This window comes from Homalodisca vitripennis, chromosome 7 (assembly GCF_021130785.1).
Source record: "Homalodisca vitripennis isolate AUS2020 chromosome 7, UT_GWSS_2.1, whole genome shotgun sequence".
NCBI lineage: Eukaryota > Metazoa > Arthropoda > Insecta > Hemiptera > Cicadellidae > Homalodisca > Homalodisca vitripennis.
The window spans coordinates 59,457,087-59,472,097 of record NC_060213.1 but is presented as its reverse complement, the minus strand read 5'-3'; the positions used below and the strand labels follow the sequence as shown (position 1 = coordinate 59,472,097).

Here is a 15,011-nt window from a genome sequence, read left to right as displayed (position 1 = left end):
CTTGCAATAGAATGAATATTAAAAACTGCTTCTCCAAGCTGGGGTTAGAATATCCAATCTATTAATAACAGTGTAACATTCTGCAACAATTTCAATTTTTTGAGTTAGGTGTGGGAAATGCATTATCCAGAGTATTTGTATCACTTGCCCTAAAACATAACTTCAGAAATATAGAAAAAGTTTTGTTAGAAAATGTAGCTGCAGTGGAATCAATATTCATTGTGAATATTGAGTTAAGCTCCATTTTCGTTTAGTGCAGTGTCTGAAACTTGACAGAGGTAAAAGATTTCACCATGATGACAGGAACCAGTCAGATTTCAGGTGCTGCACTAAGTGGAAGGTAAAATGGAACTTAACTGAATATTCGCACAGAATCAACCCTTCCCACCATAGCTACACTATGTGTATAAAACACAGTTGATCCACTATGATTCGGGATTGTGTCTAAAACATCTTAGTGCACTCAATTTTATTGTGCACGTGACGAGACAATGAGAATACCTCTTCATCTAGATTACATTGGATAGTTTCTGGGTAACCAGGCTGAGCTCCTTTGTAGCCTAGGTATTTCCGATGTCGAAACAATGTGAAGAGTTTGTTTTAACGTCTTCGTCACTGATTTTTTATGGATTTCTTTAAACAAATGTGGACTCCAGATTTCAGTATTCGCTCGGTACCAGTGTCAGATTTCAATGCTGCACTCAGCAGAAAGTGAATGGAGCTTAACTCAATATGCGCCTGGTTAGGGAATTTGCTTGAATTTGTTTCATGTTTTCGAATAATATGAAGATGAAGCGAAATATCAACAAATATAGATCTTCAAATATTTAAATTGTGTTGATTACATGGGAGGATTGGAAGAAGGGTAGGAGATATCTCTCCTCAAGTGACCTTAAATATAAAGTGTAAATTTGTAAATAAGATTGACCCAAAAAGTAACTTAACATCTGTGCTTATCCGTTTGTATAGAGCTCAACACTACAAGGAACAAGAATTCATTGATAAGTTAGAAAAGCTTGTACATAGCGTAATTAGGGAGAATTAGTTTATTTTAATTTGTGGCGATTGGAATGTAATTTTTTTTAAATTTAATTTATCATAGTGTTATTAGGATTAGAAACATACTCGTCTCTTTCAATCTTAATGAATTAGTTAAGCATACTACCAGAGTCAAATAGAGTAGTGAAGCACTTCTCGACAAAGTTGTAACTAATTTCAGCTCTGAAATATTTTCATGTGGTTCTTTATGATCATGTTGCTTGTATTTGATTCAGAAATAATACTCTGCCTAAAGGGTTAAAAATATAAAACAACTTCAATAAAATATATACACTTCAATCCGACTTTCAGACACAAAAAATAATAATTATATTACAGTCAAACAAATAACAAGTTGAAAGTGACCGCTTTAGGGATTTGTATACATTAGCTGACACTGATTTAAGCTAATATTTATTTATGAGCATGACAATTGTAAGTGTATCAAGCTAAGAATAATATGATCTGAGAAAAACTGTAATTTTATACTTTTAACCCTTTAAGCGTCATGAAAAATTGGACCTGATCTTTGATAAAGTTACAATTTTTTAAAATTTCCAATGTGTAAAGTTAAATTTATTTTCGTTTCTGTATGTCAAAATAGAGTTATTTAACAGTAAATAAAATTTGTTTAGCCCTTTTTGGATTTCCTAGGACTAATTTTTCACTTTTGAGAATATCGTAGAATAGCAGTGTAGTTGTCACTAATATTTTTATCATTTATTCAGTAAGTAGGGGAATGAAACACAGTTTTATAGATAAACATATACTATATTACAAACCAATAAAATTAGAAAAATACAAAAGTAGACAAAGAGTGTTTATTTGGTGGCGGGCTGTCACAACTGACATTCCGCGCGTCTCCCGCAAGCCACTGCTATCACGTGGACTTTGAACCTTCTTATCGCTCGGCAACCTGTAGGACAGCCTTGCAGGGCTTGAATTATGTTTCTTGCTTTCTGATAACATCCTTATGACCGTAGTAAAATATTAAAAAGTTTGGGGTTGACCAAGTAATTGCTCAGAATTACCAAATCTTCAAATTCCGAATCGTCTGGATTCGCCATTTACACGAATAATGGTAAAAAACATTAAATAAATACTGGAAACTGCTGTATATAATATGAATAATTTACTTTAAAAAGAATATAACACAACAGAAAATTAGCGATAACCGAAATTCATATGCGTGTACCGGACGCTTCTCACTAACTAACTGACTAGATGCCTTGACGGGAGCTCCCGTCAATGACTTTGTGAAAGGCGCGGGGCCACACCCGCTAGACAGTGTTTGGCCAATTAGAAGCAACTGCCACTCCCATTGTAACAGAATTCGAGGCAGGGCAACCCGTCTGTATGTCGCATGACTACTAGAACCATCTAGCAGCAAAATATTCAACTAACATAGCAATAAGAAAATAAAGAATGCAAAAACGCGAATCCACGGCAATAACGTTTTGAGCTTGTAGTGGCCCTCCGTGGATCCGCGTCAATAACGCTGGAAAGGTTAATCCTTTTTATGCCCTCCATGTTGACCTCTACCAAAACTAACGATCAATTTCATTCCTATATGAAATTTATCTATTTTGACAAATACCAGGTTGTGGGCTTCCATAATCCAAATTAGCTCTCAGGCTCTGAAATAAAATTAAAAGTGAAACAATTAACAATCTACTATTAACACACACAAAAATGTTAGGAAACAAAACTCACATCCTCGTGATCCTTGTGGGAGGTCCATGAGGACGCGCTCTTCTGTGACATATAACTTTGACTTGGCGATGACATTTTCTCATTATCATGGGATTTCCATGTATAACTCTCTGGAAAAACAAAACCGTTTTAAATTTACAATTCAGAATTGAGAAGAATAGTGAATCTAGAATTGTACCATTCAGAATACTATTAATATTCAAGTGTGAGAATATTCTAAAGAGAACAATTTGAGAAGGAATAAGACAACATCAAGAAGAACATGGAAAAGAGTATGGAAAAGACATTGCAATGGTATTCCTGGATATGGAGAAGCATGAAATGGTCTGAAATAAATACAACAGACAGTGTTAGAGCGTTATATTAATAAAGTGGAGCTTTGTGGGAGGACCAGTTGGGAATTTGGGTTCATTGCAGCAGGAGGTTGGATTGAGATACGAACGTCTGCTGTTATTACTACTCCTCACAGTGGTGCTGGATGAAATACAATAGACACTGTTAGACTTTTGAAGCGCTTAAGAAGTAACAAATTACTAACTAACAAGCAGCATGGTTTTATCTCCGTTACATCCATTACTACTGCAATTATCGACCTTACTGAGCTAATAATTGACAATATAGAAGTTGGCAACACCATAACTACTCTACTTAGCAAGGTTTTTGACTGCCTAGGTCATCACCTCATACTGGCTAAACTTAACCGACTTGGGATCCATTAAACAGCACTCCAATGGTTTGCACGCTACCTCAAGGGACAAAGTCAGACAGTGGAACTAGAAGAATCAGTCAACAGGCTCATAAGTATAGTTATAATGCAGAAATAAGTGAATACACAGGTAGAAGATGTAACACATTTTTGGATTATACTTCAAGTAAGGGTAAATACAGAGCAGTGTCATGAATAAGAACAAAGTGTTGCCGTATAGCTGTTTGTGTATGCTTCCTCTCTAATCTCATAAATAAGCCAATAAAGTTATGTTGCTATAAGAAAATTTTTTAAGAGCATATGAATAATATTTAACCCTTTCAACCCGTGTGTCGGATCTCATCCAAAATTGTAATTTCGCCATTTCACTCTGTTGGACAGCATTGTACACCATAAGATCAGTTTTGCAGCCAGTCTGCGAATTGGTCATACAATCACACAGCACTCTTAAAGCTACTAATATTAACAACTGAACTAAAACAATCATAACCTGCTGTCGGTTTTGTTTATATTAGTTCATGTGTTAACCTCATTCGGTGTTCTCGTCAACTGAACATGTGAGAACAACTGAGCACTTGTTTTCTTTCCGATTCCGAGGTTATTGCCAAATTATAGAACAATGACATTTAAAATAGTGACAAAAGTGAACATTGTGATGGTGAAATCGTCCTACCAACATTGGAAAATTAGCCAGATAGTGAAAGTGTTCAAGACCAACCCAACCTGTTGGACTTTTTATGATGGACCTGATTTTCCACATTTTCCTTATACTTCAGTGAGTGGGTAGAAGGAACCTAATCAAAATAAACCTGTGATAATTTCAGACTTTTTTTATTCGTTTGTTACTATTGAAATTGTTGCTGAAACTTATTGTTATGCAGAGGAGACAATACACAATCAGAGACTACATAGGCCTAGATCTGTCTGGTCCACATGGAAAATGTTTCCTAACAGGAAATAAAGGCTTTTTCAGGCGTTACCTAAGAACATGGCACAGAATCCAAAGCCATATATATAACATTATTCTTCGTCTGATTGAGTATTTCACAAACTATTTCTTATAAATGTATTTTTAAGAGACAGATTTTTTAGATATCATACCACGGTGAAAAAATTAACATTGCTGATAACAAAATGATAAAAGAAGCTAGATATGTTTTCAAAATATCCTAGTAAAGTAAATTTTAGAACAAGTTAAATATTTAATATCACCTTGAGAATCCTTCGTCTTCTCTTCACCAGTTTGAGGAGGTGAAGTTTCATCTATGCGAAGGCTGAACTCTTGTGAATCATTAATTATGATCGTCTTCTCTGGAGTTGATGAGATGTTGACAATTTGCCCCTCTTCCTGCTTCGTTCCAGAGCCTTCATAGATCACCTGTTAAACAACTCATTCTCAGGTTATGTGACAAAGGCAAAGTCATGGTTTAATGCTAACAGAGGTTACTTTCTTTACAAACATCACAGCTTCAGGTACCATAAATGTTGAATCTACAATCTACATGAGCTTCTAAGCTCATAACTAACCTCAAAAGAACTTTTGTCCTCTGATGTACTTTTGTCCTCTGAAGTTTCAAGTACGGGAGCACCTTCTTGTTTGAATTTCTTAGGCGATGGTGACGAGTCGTCAGATCTTTCTTTACGCTTCCTCATCGGGAGTCTTGACAAATCACAAAACAGGTGAGTAATATTTAAATATTCAAGAACTTTTTCAAGCCAGAAAGAAAAACCTTCTACCTCCATGACAAGTCCGAGCATGAAGATTATAAAGTAAGGTACATTAATGCTTAACCCTTCAATACAGGACTTTTCACAAGCCCAAGTACTACCAGCCACAGGAAGTTTCTGCCTACCATCTCCGACATTGTGAGTCAGCTAACCAGTCTTTATAATTTACTATTTTTTGTGGCTACTTTTAAAAGTATAGTAAACAAACAAATAACTGTATAAAATAATACAAGCACATCACATTACTGTTATTTTATAACTGTTTATATTACATATAATCAAAATGTTCATAATTAGGCTATACCTACAAAGCCCAACCAACTTCAACACTTGTGGCATGTTAGTTTGCACATTAAAACAATTTTATACTATTACTATTATGTGTACTGACTAAAACAGTGTTTTTAAAACACTGAAATGAACTCTATGTAAACTTAACCCATTATAAACAGCTGCGAACATTGCTTTTCTATTATGTTGAAACGTTAGCTAACATAAATAATCTGTTTGTTAAAAAAGCCAGACGAATAAAACAAAATGTTTAAGTAATGACAAAAAGAATAATAGAAGAAGAAGGTAGAATGATTTGACCTCTATTTAGTGAGACAACTGCTTGAAATAGATCTGAATGCCACTGACAGATTGGCTACACAAAAAGGTTCAAGTAAAACCTCCGCAGCACAATGATTTTGTTAACCAAGACAAAACCATTAAACAATGCTGAAGGGTTAAACATCTTAGTGACTAAGAGGCATAAAATACACTATTCTCAACTTATATGCAGTACATTGTGTTCTTTTTATATATTTTATTAAAAATTGAGAAGATTTATTTTGTAAAACTAATCCAATGAATAATACAAAACCAATGTGGCATGAACTGTATTAATAGAAACATACAACAAACACACAGAGAAGATTACTGTCCATAAGTGATAATAGAACATTAGTTATAAAATTATTATACAAATATGAATATAATGTAGTTGGGTTTGTAAAATTATCTATTTTTAGTTCAGTACTTAATTCATTGGAAAATAGATAAAGATCTATATAGAGTTTTTAACTAGGGCCAACCATTCAGACTAACTAACATAAGTTTACGTTTTATTGAAAACGAAATTCACAATCAGGGCCTTATCAAGTGCTCAAACATTCAGGCTTTACAATAATCAGAGCCTAATTTATTTGTAATGAATGATGATAAAAATGAATTAAAATGAATTAAAAAACAACTATTTCTCTATTACTAAAAATATATCAAAAGAAACAAATTAGTTATAACATTTTCATTTTAAAATTTCTATCAATCATCAAAAAACCCAACACTTTTTAAAATAAAGAAAACAAGCAGACTTACTTCTTAGGCATATTGTCATCCAGTTCCATACTTTCATCCAAAACATCTACTTGTGAAATGTCTTGAGCTAAGAGAACAAAACATATTAATTTTTTCATTATAATAAAGAATGAAGAATGATTTATTTTCTCATTTTCTTACAGGCTACATACATACATCAATACATAAAGGTAAATTCACATAATGGAGTTATAATTTCCTAAATCTTGCCAGGTCTGACTGCACCATTACAAAATACTGGAAATAAAAAAATTACTTCTTCAAAATACCTATAAACTAAACTTATAGTTAAAAAATAACCTACAACTAAATGCGCTTAGGCCTATACTTTACAATAAATGAGAAAATATAGGGCCTCCAAGGCTAAGCCTGTTTGGAGGTTCCTTATTATATTTTAACACATTAAAAAAACATCAGCAAACAACTTAATTTAACAATTTAGAATCTCTCTTGAGGATATAAATTAATGTATTATTTAATCAAAACAAAATATATATAATAATAGTTGTAATCAACCTGCTTATTTGAGTTAGATTAGAATTTTCAAATTATTTGAATATATATATATATATATATATATATATATATATATGGGCCGTGAGGTAAAAAAACCAGTTACTATGACTGAATATATAAAACTGAATTTATATCCTCTAGCTCAAACAACCACCTTCCCAATTTTTTTAAAAATACTAATTTGTTATTTGAGTTTTTTATATTGTTAGGTAATTTATTAAAAATCCACGGTGACATAAAAATGAATGATTTAGTAAAAAAAGTATTGTTTGGTTTTGGAACTTTTATATTTCCTGAATTTCTTAGTTTTAAGCTGTATTCATTTGCTTCTAAGCTGGTAGTATTTATCAAATCATAGTATTGTTTTAATACTTTATATATAAATAACATCTTGATAGGGAAAATCTTAAGCTGATTAAATAATGGTCATGAGTGTTCAAATCCATGACTGTGGGTTATTAATCTGACAAAGTGCTTTTGCTGCATAAGTAATGAGTTTAAATTTGAATCATACGCACTTCCCCAAAGAAATATGCCGTATTCAATTTGACTTTGTACAAGCGCAAAATATAACATTCTAAGTATTTTTAAATTGTAAATATTTCTTAAAAAATTCTTATAATATTATTGAGTTTTTTTGTAATGTTCGATATGTGAATTTTCCAATTAAATTCACTATTCATATGAATTCCCAAATATTTTATAATATCCGATTTTTGTATCGTTGAACAATCCATTGTTAAGCAATTATTGATTTGGCTTGATTTCAAAATACAGTCAGCACATCTATAGAAAACGGGTTCAAATATAATGTCATTTTTTCTGAGACTGAAATTGACATATTTTGTTTTTTCCGTACTTAAAAGCATATGGTTCATTGTGAACCACCACTGAATTATTTCTAGATCTTTGCTCATAGCAACGTAGATAACAGTCCAGCTATCTTTGACATAGCTAAGGGCTGTATCATCAGCAAATGATGTTAGTGTTCCTTGAAATCTGACATAGCATAGATCATTTATATATATATATATATATATATATATAATGAAAAGGATTGCTCCCAATACTGACCCTTGGGGCACGCCATATAAGATTTTGCCCATTTCACTATATGTGGAGTGCATTCTGACACACTGATACCTATCCCGTAAGTAACTTTCAAACCAAGAATAAGCTATTCCTCGAATACCACACCTATAAAGTTTTTTTAATAAAATTGTATGATCTACAGTGTCAAATGCTTTTTTTTATATCTAAGAATAAACCACTTATACATTTACTTGAATTTAGGCCATTGTATACATTTTTGGTAAAATTAAATAGAGCACTTTCGGTATTCATATTTTCTCTGAAACCAAATTGATTTTTACTAAAAAAATCTGTCTTATTTAAAAAATTTACAATTTTCTTTTTCATGAGTTTTTCATAGATTTTTGAGAAACAAGAAAGCAATGAGATTGGGCGGTAGCTATTACACGTACTGCTTAGTCCACCTTTATATATATAGGAATTACAACGGCTGTTTTTAATTGTGTTGGAAAAATCCCTTTTTGAAAATTAAAATTGATCAAATATGAGAGAATAGTGACTATTTCTGGTGCGACAGTTTTTATAATATATGAACTAATTTCATCTATACCTGGAGAAGTATTATTTTTCAATGAATTAATTATACCAAGGATTTCTTCCTCGCATACAGTTTCTAAAAATATAGTTCTTTGTTGGTGTTTATCTATAAAGTATTTTTTTATGTTTAATTTAGAAAAATCAGATGGCACATCATCGGACAATTTTAATCCACTTACTACATTAAGAAAATACTGATTAAATTCATTTGCTACATACTCTGAATCATATTTAAGTTTGCCATTTACATCTAAGCCTATGGTTTTGCTATTTTTTTATTCTTTGGTTTGTAATGTCATTCAAAACTTTCCAAGTGTTTTTAGTATTGCCTTCACACCTTTCTAATTTATTTTTATAATAATCATTTTTCAATATCCTAATTTCCTCTAGTAGCTTATTTCTAAAACGTATATAATGATTTTTCAATTGAATGTTTTGAGGATGATTTTTGACTAATTTGAATAATGAATTCCTTCTTTTAATCTTGTAACAAATTGTATCATTAATCCAAGGTTTTAGTTTCTTGAATTTATTTTTTTGTAATATTGATTCCTTGCTACAACTTATACAATTTTTAAATGTTTTAATAAACAAATCAAAAGCTGACGACGGATCAAGTTTATTTTACACACAAGACCAATCCTCAGCGGCTAACAGCTGCTTTAGATTCACATAATTGATACGCCGGCCGTCCCGGTGGGGCGGTGGAGGAGGCCGGGTCTCCTTATAACAGTGCATCATGTTTTTCATAATATATTAGATAGTGTAAGACATAACAAATTATAAACTAGTAATTAGTAAAACAAAACTTTTCCAGTATTATTTATTTTTTGGACAAAAAATTCTAAACTAAAGATTTTAGCATCAACCAACTCAAAAAACCATTATTATTTTGTTTGTTTCGAAAATTCTTGTCCAAAAAAATAATTATATTGGAAAAAGAGATTTACTAACGACTAATTTAAAAATTTTTCAAATGTCCCAAAATTATTTCTATAACTGTTGTAGTTTGTAGAATTATTTTTATTAACCACTTAATGGTTTTGTTTGGCTTGAAATTATGTTGTTTGGCTGTTTTTACAGAGACAGGTTGTAAAGTTTATATATAAATAGTTATCTTTGTATATACCAATGTAACTATGTAAATTATATGTGTATTTTGTAATTGTTATTTTGGTAAAACTTTTATCATGTTTTAAAGAAATAGCTACCTAAACTGTGTCAGTTAAACATGTTAATTGTTAATGTAGTTAGCAACTTTTATCTAGAATTAATTGACAATATGTCTTATCATATTTGACGCCATTTCTGTTCTTAATGAATACGAAAATAAAGCAATTGTCTATTGTCTATTTGGTGTCCATTCCAAATTTTTTTATATATTCTCCACTAAGTCATTTTCAGTATCAATGTCCAAGCCATCATTATGCAAACAAAGCCAATCGTCTATTTGTGCATCAGATATTTCCGGATGGTGCAATAAACACCAGAAATAAAACCATAAAATACTCCAGGATGGGTTACAAGTAATTACATGGCTGCTGGTAGCTATTTATCAAATCATAGTAAAGTTTTAATACTTTATATATAATATACATCTTGATAGGGAAAATCTTAAGCTGATTAAATAATTAAATAATATTATGTCAGTAACACAAGTGTGTGCGTGTGTGCGTGCGTGTGTGTGTGTGTGTGTGTGTGTGTGTGTGTGTGTGTGTGTGTGTGTGTGTGTGTGTGACGGAGTCACTATGATCGTAATATGACGTCCACAACCGTGATTTTGATATCAATCTTTAATAATATTTTATTGTTACTTATTTTGTTACACAATTATTATTATGCCAATCATGAACAATATTAAGAATGATACTAAACTTTGAGTTTGGGGTAATATTTTTAAAATATCAATTTATTTGTTCTTTTGATGAGTATCCTATTTTATCAAATTTATATTAAACAACCAGTTTTTAGGCATTACATTTTCTGTGATGTTTTTAATAAATTAATGAAATAGCAACACTCAAACTGTGTGTTCTATCTCATGAAATGGTTATGACAATGAAAAGAATTGCTGACTTGCAGATTGCTACCAAAATCTCTACTTCTCTACACCAAAAGGTTGTTTGTGAATGACAACCTTTTGATTCATGAATATTTCGACAAGAAATACACTGTACAACTGGTGCTCAATTTTCGTGGTTGATTCCTTTCACACAAACAAAAAAATACACAATTTATGACTAGTGAAAAGTTTGTAATCAAGTATCCAAAATCGTTGATTATTTATAAAAGCTTTAGCTGTTCAATAACTCTAGACTCCGACAAAAATCCTCCATATACAGTATATTATAATCTGTATAATTATAAGGCATAATTTTATGGCTATGGTATCAAAATGTTACATATTAAATGTTTATTATTTAGTTACATTTATAACTCAAATACATATAAATGCACATATACATATTAATGATACTGTAAATAAAGATCATTGATTGATTGATATAAAAACTCTAACTAATTTGATTTTGCAAATGTTATAAATGAAATCAAAAACCCATTGTACCTTCAGAAACTATTTTTTATATTAAATTTCATCTTCTTGTTTGTATATACAACAAACATCAGAAATCTTAACAAAGGAATAACGGCCATATATAGATTGTTATGATTGGCTATTGTAGGCTGACAAACTGTCATTGGTACAAAGAGAAAATCAAAATGAAATGGAAGGACAAAGAAACAAAATATCGTTTCAATTAAATTCAGTAAAACACAAGTTACTCCAAACAGTTATTGGATATAATTAATACTGGTTTCTAAATAACAGGAGGGGAAAAATCGTCACCTGTAGTTTTGTCGGGCGTTCATTTGGCTACAATAAAATCACCCCCTGGACCTCATAGGGTTGGTTACTCAACATTAATTAATGAGTTTACAACTAGACTTGACTACTATTCTCATATTGAAAATTGGCTTCTTTTAGTTTATAGTAAAATATAGACATACCTTGAGCTAAACTTGTGTTTTGTTCTTCAGGAAGTCTGAAAGAAAAACACATGAATAATTACATAATCGTTTACTCACTTTCATATAATTTTTTTTATAAAACTGACTTTATACATTCTCCAGCAATCCCTAAGCTATTACATTTTATCTAACTACATTGAGCTGTATGTAAGGTGTAACACAAGCACAAGCTATATCTCTACAATATGTTATTACTGCACCAACCAGGGCAGAATGAATCTGACATAGCAGTACTGAATAATTCAACTAAAACGTTTGATAAGTGGTATCATTATACTCTGCTGAATTATCTGAGAGTTTATCTTTAGAATGTTTCAAATCCTATCTTATAAACAATTTCAGTATACTGAAAGAATTTAGCAATGTAAAATGCATTAATGCATCTCGCTCACATTTTGCTTAAAGTTAAAGGATTTTGCTCAGGCCCGAAAAGGATCACATAGAGGACCATTACTATTTAAACAACACTATGTATAGGATACCACTTAATAGTATTACTTATCCTAGTCTTTACTTGTTTGTTTATGTATGTCACATTCCACATCAAATTTCTGTCTCCTACAGGACTATTTTATAAAGTAAACTTATTTCTTTACACAGTCGACACCAATTGTATTTTAATTAGTGATAATCTTGAGTGTTTTTAAATTACATAGAAAATGTGATAACGGGTGACAATAATCATTATGAAATCAAATAGAAAAAGTGTCTAAATACGTACTGGGCTGCAGGCAAAGATATGTTGTGCAAGGAATCATTAGTCTCCACCTCTAGGGAGCTGTTGATAACACTGGTCTCGGCTGACTTGTCGATCTCGACTGACTTGTCAATCTCAGCAAACTTGGCAGTCACTGCAGACTTTTCTGTCTCCGCAGACTTGTCCATCTCTGCGGCCACTGTACAAACCATTTATGATATTCCATGTATTTCAAAAAGATTTGAAAAATATTTACCACAGAAGGTGGTTCAAACATGTTTTTCAAAATCATGGATAGTTTGAACTTTTCTCTGAATCCCTTGACTTATGTACGAGTACTATGTATAATGTTCAAATATGTTGGTTAATTCAAATAAATGTTGCTTTGGTTAATTCAAAATGTTTGTTAATTGTATATTATTTCTAAGCTAGAATCTCTAACAATGGATGAAGGAGCATTAAAATACACTGTCTTGTCACTATCTGTGCCAGCTGCACAGGTCATGACCGTACTGACTTAGTAGTGTATCAAACGATTCCCAGGAAAAAGGCCTACAAAGCTACTGGATGCACCAGCTTGATTTTCAAAAATTTAGCAATATGGGCAATCTGAATGTATCTGTAACGTACTTTCTAGCCTCGCCATTGTGAAGCGCTCGTGATGTTTTTTGGTACGATTTCAGCCACTCGGTGTGAGAGCACCAATGCTCATTCATTGTTTGTAACTGTAAATACCCAAGAGGGTAGCAGTCAGTAATTTGTGGACGACAGAGCGTAAAAACCTAAGTTCAGCATTTCGTCGTGTTTTGTGGCTCAGTTACTATATCAGTTACTATCACAAGCTGGCCGATTACTATATCATGGCCGACTGCAGTGACATAATAGATTTTTTAGAGCATTGGACGGTTCAGAGGGGCTGCCAGTCGAACACTGATACTGACAGATGCTCCACTTTTCTTAAAATATCAATGCTGGTGTATTCGACGTAGAACTGTTTGTAGAAGAAATTACAAACAATCCAACCATCTAGGACATTACAATTAATAATGTTTCATAACAATACATATTATTAAGAATATTAATTTATCCTAAAATAAATGTTCTAGTAATTAATATCTTATTTAAATTTTACAGAAAATGTACAAAGATAAATGTTAATAGGCAACAAACTTTTCTGTAAAACAAAAAATGGGGTGCATAGTTGATGATTGATTATTCATGTATACATTATATATTTTTTACATCCCACGTAAGTATTTTAATATTAATAAAATTGTATTAAAAATTTGTAGTAGATAAAATTTTAATGAAATTTAGAATAGAAATTTAATAAATGTAGGAAAAATGATTTTACTCTTTCTAGCCAATAAAAAAGTAGTTAGTTTGTTTAATTAATTTACTTACTATATGTTAAGTTATGAATAAAGCAAGAAGTTTTATATTTCAGTAATATATTTTTTACAGTAAATACAATAAAATTGAATCACGCTAAATTAATACTGAAATTTAGCTGTACATTTTGACATGCACTTCTTAATAAAATAACTAACTCATTATTAAATGCACTTCTCTTGCCATGCAGATCTCCTAGAACTACTGAGAAAATAATTCTAAAATAAATAAAAATTGTTAGGTAAAATTATCCATGAATATAGGTATATTTTTCTAAAGTGAACTATCTGATTATAATAACAAAAACAAACAAATAACAATAAATAAAAGTTTCATTTAGTAGTGCACAGATATCATATGTAATTTTTAAATTAAAAATAAAAAGATAAAATATTAACATCATAGTGTATAAAAAGTAATATTTATATGTTATTGAGGTATCAACACATCCATGCTCACCTCTCCAGCCAAATCCACCGACATCCATATTATTGTGGTGACTGTACCCAGTATGAACAGACCAGTACACCCTCCAAACACTACTACGTTACCGGGACTGCGACACACTGCTGTCAGCTGCGATCTAGTAGTGGTGGGGGTTTGGTTGACAATAGACTAATTCTTTATTGACATATTCAGTTGAGAATAGTAGATTGCATCATATAGTACATATCTTGTTTCTAAAGAAATTAAATTAATTAAGAATTCATTTTCTGAATAGAATGGTCTTTCTTGTAACCAGTTGGTCAGTGCATTATTAAGACGATTTGGTGGTTCTTTTCTTAGAGGTTCTGGAAGTTTATTGAAGTAGAGAGCTCCTTTGTATGATGGCTTTTTTTTCAGAGAGACTCAAGTGACGAACTGGAAGAGTAAAAGCATTACGAGTATGATGCTGGTGGAAGTCTCTGTTTCTGGTTTGTCCTGAGTTGACAACATGCAGGATCACTTCTTCACGGCATGTTTGAATGCTTCACGGCAGCTATCTTGAAACTGGAGTCCTGCTAGGCATCTTATTGCTCGCTTTTGCTGTTTGAGGACTCTCTCCATGTTGCATTTGGTGGCACCTCCCCACACAGCTATGCCGTATCTGAGATGTGACTCAAACAATGAAAAGTAAGCAATTTTAGCTGAGTCTTTGCTGCTGATTTGTTTTATTCTACGTATTACATAGATGCTGGTGTCTAGTTTTTTGCAAAGCTGTTT

At 31.7% G+C, this 15,011-nt stretch overlaps 1 protein-coding gene across 3 annotated transcripts in view; it reads right to left on the bottom strand.

Annotated features, from left to right (window-relative positions):
* The window catches only part of LOC124365880 (TP53-binding protein 1-like), an 81,547-nt gene that overhangs the window by 54,490 nt on the left and 12,046 nt on the right, over positions 1-15,011 (bottom strand). For all 3 annotated transcript variants that reach the window (XM_046821982.1, XM_046821981.1, XM_046821983.1), the window contains 6 exons: positions 12,441-12,615; positions 11,699-11,733; positions 6,545-6,611; positions 4,985-5,117; positions 4,670-4,835; positions 2,752-2,861 (listed from right to left, as the gene is read on the bottom strand). In XM_046821982.1, the coding sequence (XP_046677938.1) occupies positions 2,752-2,861; positions 4,670-4,835; positions 4,985-5,117; positions 6,545-6,611; positions 11,699-11,733; positions 12,441-12,615 (686 nt within the window). The remainder of the gene's footprint in view (positions 1-2,751; positions 2,862-4,669; positions 4,836-4,984; positions 5,118-6,544; positions 6,612-11,698; positions 11,734-12,440; positions 12,616-15,011) is intronic.